Below are 6,399 nucleotides of genomic sequence, written 5' to 3'. Positions count from 1 at the left end.
ATGAGGTATCACATTACATAGAGAAATTTGGTAGTTCGGGAGCATGCCCAGCAGGTATAGCTATACAAATATTACTATATGCTGACGATATTTCAGCTGATCTCGGTCTCTCCGGAGGTCTACAAAGACATCGAAATGCCTTAAAAGTATTTTAATCGAGCAAAGGTTTGTTGGTATACATAGATAAAACTAAAATGGTGCTGTTCAACACCACTCAAGCATGGGTAGCAAGATCAGAACTAGAATTCTTCTTGAGAGAGGAAAATTTGGCATATACATGATCCTACATATACTTAGGAGTACTGTTCATAGGGCCTCGGTTTTCCATATGCGATGCTATTACCCTCTGGGCCCTTATTGAGGAGGGCAGAGTCCACAATAAGAGGATTTATTGTTGCTTTGTGGATTTCCGAAAAGCCTTTAACACTGTGCCATGTGCTCAGCTTATGCAGCTGCTAGAAGGCCTTGGTGTTCCAATAGATATGCAATGGGGAATCTATGCACTCTATGAATTTGTGTCAGGAAAAGTGCGGTCTTCTAAGGGCTTGTCAGAGGCGGTGGCTAGCACAATTGGCGTGAAGCAAGGATGCCCACTATCCCCCACACTGTTCGGTCTCTATATAGATGAGGTATCACAATGCATAGAGAGATTTGGGGGTTCCGGAGCACACCTAGTAGGTATAGCTATACAAATATTACTATATGCTGATGATATTGTGCTGATTTCTGACTCTCTGGAGGGACTACAAAGACATCTAAATGCCTTAAAACTATTTTGTACGGACAAAGGTTTGTCAATCAACATGAATAAAACTAAAGTGATGGTGTTTAACACCACTCAAACATGGGTAACAAGATCAGAACCAGAATTCTTCATGGGAGATGAAAAGGTGGAATTCAAACGCTCCTACACATACCTAGGAGTAACCTTTACAGGACCTAGGTTCTCCTTACAGGAGGCCGCTTGTGGCCGACTTTCTCGTGCATATGCAGCCCTTGGTGCTGTCGAGAGACAATGTGCACATTTGCAGTTCCAAGAGCCACGGACTAAGCTATGGTTATTTGATACACTTGTCACACCAACTCTTCTCTATGGAGTAGAGACATGGGGACCGAGTCTTAACAAGGCAAATCATTGGAAAGATTTAGAGAGACCTTTAGTGTCAATGATTGCTCACATGATAAGGAGCAAAGCATCGGTGCCCCACGATATAATCCGGGCAGAGATGGGAGCAGCACCTATAATAACCGAGGCGTTGTTCCGATCAGTGACATTTATCCAACGTCTTTGGGAGCTCCCTAAACGAAGGTACCCAAGGTTGGCACTTATGTCATCAAGACAACTGGCTGAAAATGGAGACACTCATTGTTGGTATGCTGAAATGCAGCAATGGTTCGAGTCACATGGCATGAGTATAAATGCACTACCCCCGTTCCAATATAGCTTGGACTGTCCCCATCTCAATATGACCAAAGTGGAAAAGAATAGAGTGATCCGAACGGATATTATTTACTTAGAAAACAAGATAACATGGATCAGCCCCAAAATACCACTTGGTACAAAGATGGCCCACTATAAGACACACTTCTTACATACATCGGAGGATGGATTTGTCATCAGGCCACCTTATATGGACATACATCTATCCTATGTGTTGCGTAGTGTAATAGGGCAGCTGCGAACTTCATCACATCAGCTACAGATTGAGGTAGGCAGATATACATGACTACCTCTAGAAGAGAGAATTTGCCAATTGTGTCATCAAGGAGTGGAATCTGAAGAACACTATGTTTGTCATTGTAGTGTCTTTTATGAAATAAGAGGGAGATACCATTGCCTGTTTAAACAAGGCTTTGGCCCACTACGCAAGGTAATGGAATATGAGGACCAATGATGCCTAGGACTTTTCTTGCTCGAGCTCAATAGACATCGGGAAAAGTTGTTGAAGAATACAGCCACACAAGCTCATCCACAAAGAACAATCACAACTTTCTTTAGCTCCATCACTCCTAATGCTAGAAGTCAACCCCCGGATAAAGAAATGGGATCCAAACCTGGATATAACAAAGGGGTTACAATTGATCGGGCAATGGCAATTTGCCGGCACGTAGGCCCCGGCCCCATGGAGCACGACCTCGACACCCTTGTCATCGACAGATAAAAGCCATTATCTCCCACCATCGTAGGTGCTTCCCTCGCTTCGGAGACATTTCCATTCTGGATCGACCTATGATAGAGATCTTTCGAAGACAAAAGCTACAATATACCTAACTTGAGAATCTCACATGTGCCAAAAACCAGATTCTCTGGTTTCTTTTCTTTTCATCTTATTTACTTTTATATTTACTGTGTAATATTTACTTTATTTTGATTTGTTCTCAAAGATGAGAAAACACTTAAGATGTAATCTCTTATTTGGTCTTATAGGCCAAAATGGCCTCTTAAAAGACGTTAATATATCTTTCTTTCTTTCTTCTTTCTTTCCCTTTGCATTTGCTTTTGGACCTTTGCATCAAGACATTCTTTTTTGCAGCTCTCCCTCTCGTTATGTTGGTAGAACTAGAAGACGTCACACTTGCTTTTCAACGAATCTCTTCATTAAGGGTTGCTCCTCTTAACTCCATCAAATGTTAGGCTTGTACTATTTGAGAGTGAGACTACAACCGCCTCCCATCTTTCAAGGAACGCCATGAGTAAGAAGATTGCCTTCATTTTGTCGTCGAGAATTTGCAATTCTACATCTTGAAGTTGATTGAGTAGACTATTGAATGTGGAAATGTGTTAAAATGCAGACTTGGCATCTCCAAGTCATGCAGTGATGAGGCTTCTCATCAAGTAAACTTGATTCACTGCAGTGTTTGACTCATACATAGACTTCATTTTGCCCCATACGTCATGACCACTACTCAGCCCCTTTGTCTTCCTCCAATGCTTCTGGAATCTTGGCCAAGGATCCCATTCAAAGTACAAAATATTCTATTAGTTGTAGTACAGTTCCGAAAACGAGATTGCAAAACTTCAACATAAATCAGAAAATATTAAATAATATAGAGATATGCTATCACGTTGATGTGCAGATCTTCATACACATTGAAAATAGAAACTGGGAGTTGGCTGCACGCCAAGCAGAAAAAGAGAATGTGACCCATATCTGCTGCCTCCTTGTGTCAGAAATAGAAGAACATGTCAGGATATATCACATTTGGAGCAATTAGGAATGATTTTCAGGAATTCCTACAAGGTTGTAGTAGCTTTCAAGAACTAATGAGGATGAGAGCATTGCCAACATCACAAGTTTTGCACTTCGCTTGTCTAATAGACCTCAAAATGTATATGTGAATGTTGTGTAGGGAAACATTTATGTTGCTAATCTATTTATGTTGTCCTTGTAAGTTTCAAGCTAAAACCAATTGATGCCATTTCTCTGATCTTCTAATTTTGATGTGATTTATCCTTTTCTTTCTTCAGGTTTCATTGCTTTTGAAGGATAGCTTTGTGGAGGACTTTGAAAGAAAAGATCACTCTTTTATGAAGGTGAGTTAGTTTTAGGCTTGTTTTCCTGGTTATGAACTTAATCGATTAGAATATGATGCATAATTTTCATGTATGTACTTATATATGCTACATACACGGATACAGATGTACATGTCCATGTCCGTGTCCATGTCCGTGTCCATGTCCGTGTCCATGTCCATGTCCGTGTCCATGTCCATGTCCGTGTCCATGTCCACGTCCGTCTGTATGTCCATCATATGTCCATGTCTGTATGTCCATATGTCCATGACCATTATCCATGTGTGTCCATGTCCATGTGTCTGCATGCCTGTGTCATTCGGTGTGGCCATGTGGCCATTTCTGTGTGTCCACGTCCACGTCCATGTCCCTGTCCATTTGTCCGTATGTCCGTATGTCCAGCATATGTCCATGTCTGTATGTCCATATGTCCATGACCATTATCCGTGTGTTCATATCCGCATGCCCGCGTGCCCGTGTCCATGTCAATGTGGCCATGTGGCCATGTTTGTGTGTCCCTGTCCATGTGTCCGTCTGTCCATGTCCTTATTGCATATGCATACATGTATGCATAATTATATGTATGAATAAAAAGACATATTAAATGTATATGTATATATGTATGTATATATACATGTATAAGTAATATATGTCTATAGATACACATTTGTAATGATTTTTATGCTTCATTTGGTTTAACGCTTCTTCCATCAGTGTTTTTATGACTTCATCTTCTAACAAATCATATGTAAATACAAACACAGCTTTTTGTGGATACACAACTCTTCTCTATGCATACCGATGCTGTCCTCTCTTTTATCGAGAGCAACTAAAGATATGATCTACATATTCTGTGCAATAATTGTATCATCAATACATGCTTTGTGCGTGTCTTTTTCCCTCCAAATTTGACAACACACAAAAACATATAATATTGTTTGGTAACTTTCTATTCGGAGGATTTTTAATTTATGCCCATGTTGGGTAAGAAGTGTAGAGTTGTGTGAAGGGATGGTGACCCTTCACGTGTAATACCCGAGCATCCCAAGCATTTGTCTGTCTCAATGCTAAGCAATTATTACGGTAAACTATCCTCACCACTCTTATTCAGCATGAGTATATAAAACATATATACATGGGTCAAATGCTTGCATGGATTGATTTGTCATGATATATTATCTTTACATTTATCTATGTACACGTGGAAAACATTTCCTCGCATACAGCTATCTGAAATGAGATTTTTTATTGCATTGAACATATGTAGCATATATATATATAGATAGATATCAAATGAATTTGATTTGTAACATTTCCTCCCAAATTGGTATCCTTAATGAGAGTTATCATTACATTGAAAATATATAGCTTTTAGCTGACATTTGTAGAATGGATTCATGAAAGATGCTAATGTACTACTTCAGCCACACCTTGCCACATTGCAGAGGTCATGAGTTGTTGCGTAATGCAAAAATGCCTTAACCATCATGGATTGTGTATGGTTTACGAGATATCAGAATATTACCAGATCGTTGATTTCATCAATGTTGACTTCATGCTTTCTTTGTCAACAGGGCTTCATCAATGTTGACTTAAATACTAATTGATTGGTTAATTGTGAATCATGTAAGTAATTGCTGATATCTACATAGAACTAAGAATGTAGAACAATTAACGAATCATTAATTAATGTAACTAACTAAGAGTATTTTGTGAAATGTAAAAAAGTGTTGCTTGGGTGTTAGGTATACTAAATAGAACAACATTGTGTTGACAAAAAATTGAAAATGAAAGTCTCTTGTCTGAAACTTTGTCATCACTTAGGAAACATCGAGAAGTATGTAGCTCACAACATATGAGTGTTTTAAATGTGGTATAGGGGTAGGGTGAAGAAAATGGATCTCTAAATGTGTGTGAGCATATATATGACCATGTGTGTAGATATCTTGGTGTGCATGCATTTACTAGTTCATATATCCAAAATCCTGACTCTCAAGGAGTTTCAATGATGTATTATAACAATGTTGATAAATCAATAATAAAGATGGTGTTAAAACTTTTAAGGAATTACCAGCAATACCCATACCATCCTAATGTTTTTAAAATACATTTACTTATATTAGCTTTATTGAGAACTTAACGGAAAGATATGCCATTGAATGAATGAATGGATGATATTGGACATGTCCAACGGAGATGGGTTATGATCCCACTACCAACGTGTTGGTTGGGTAATACATGAAAAGATTCTTATATGGTTAATTTAAACTCTCCATGCCTATTAACAAAGCTTATCATCTTAATTTCCAAGAGGAGATTGACAAGATCATCCACTATTATGTTTTTTGAGGTCTATAGGGATCACTCACCTTCAAGTAGGTTTATGAGATTGTTGATTAAAACCCTAACGAGAAGGAAGCTCTTGTCCTCTTTTTAGCTCCCATCATGCTTGACTTCAACCAACATGAGTTTGATGCCCCTTGCGAAGTTGAAAACTAGTGACATCAAGCAAACTGTCTATATATATGTGGTGGCCTCAAACATGTCATTAACCTAGACATCAAGCTAACTAAGTGAGTGCTAGTACTAAGTGGTTCCGTTTTGTCAAATAAAGTTAGTAGGGGTTTTGTGGCAAAAGTTGAACGAAGTACCTCCAGATCCAACTTTTGCTTCATGGATTGAAAATTTGTCTTGACACATAAAATTGACTTGAAAACATTGTGGTATCTAGCATCTATCACAATCATTGATGGATAACCTATTGCTTCTAGAGGCATAACTACCAAGTCTGAGTCATTTCATGTAGTTCTTGGTGACCTAACATATGTGATTTCATTTTATTTAATCCATAGCCTTAACATCCAATTGTCCTTGGTGTACCTTGG

The 6,399-nt window shown here is 38.7% G+C and overlaps 1 protein-coding gene across 2 annotated transcripts in view; it reads left to right on the top strand.

Moving 5' to 3' along the window:
• LOC147866322 (uncharacterized) overlaps window positions 1–4,602 on the top strand; it is a 20,292-nt gene extending 15,690 nt beyond the window's left edge. For both annotated transcript variants that reach the window (XM_087316690.1, XM_087316691.1), the window contains exons 17-18: window positions 3,470–3,535; window positions 4,279–4,602. In XM_087316690.1, coding sequence (XP_087172816.1) covers window positions 3,470–3,535; window positions 4,279–4,347 — 135 coding nt within the window. In that variant the 3' untranslated portion in view covers window positions 4,348–4,602. The remainder of the gene's footprint in view (window positions 1–3,469; window positions 3,536–4,278) is intronic.
• Window positions 4,603–6,399: the final 1,797 nt, after the last annotated feature.

Source organism: Azolla caroliniana, unplaced genomic scaffold, assembly GCF_043228905.1.
Source record: "Azolla caroliniana isolate FFs.n. ecotype wild unplaced genomic scaffold, voAzoCaro1.0.p SCAF_3, whole genome shotgun sequence".
Classification (NCBI taxonomy): domain Eukaryota; kingdom Viridiplantae; phylum Streptophyta; class Polypodiopsida; order Salviniales; family Salviniaceae; genus Azolla; species Azolla caroliniana.
The sequence above is the reverse complement of the archived record's forward strand: the minus strand, read 5'-3'. Positions and strand labels throughout refer to the sequence as shown.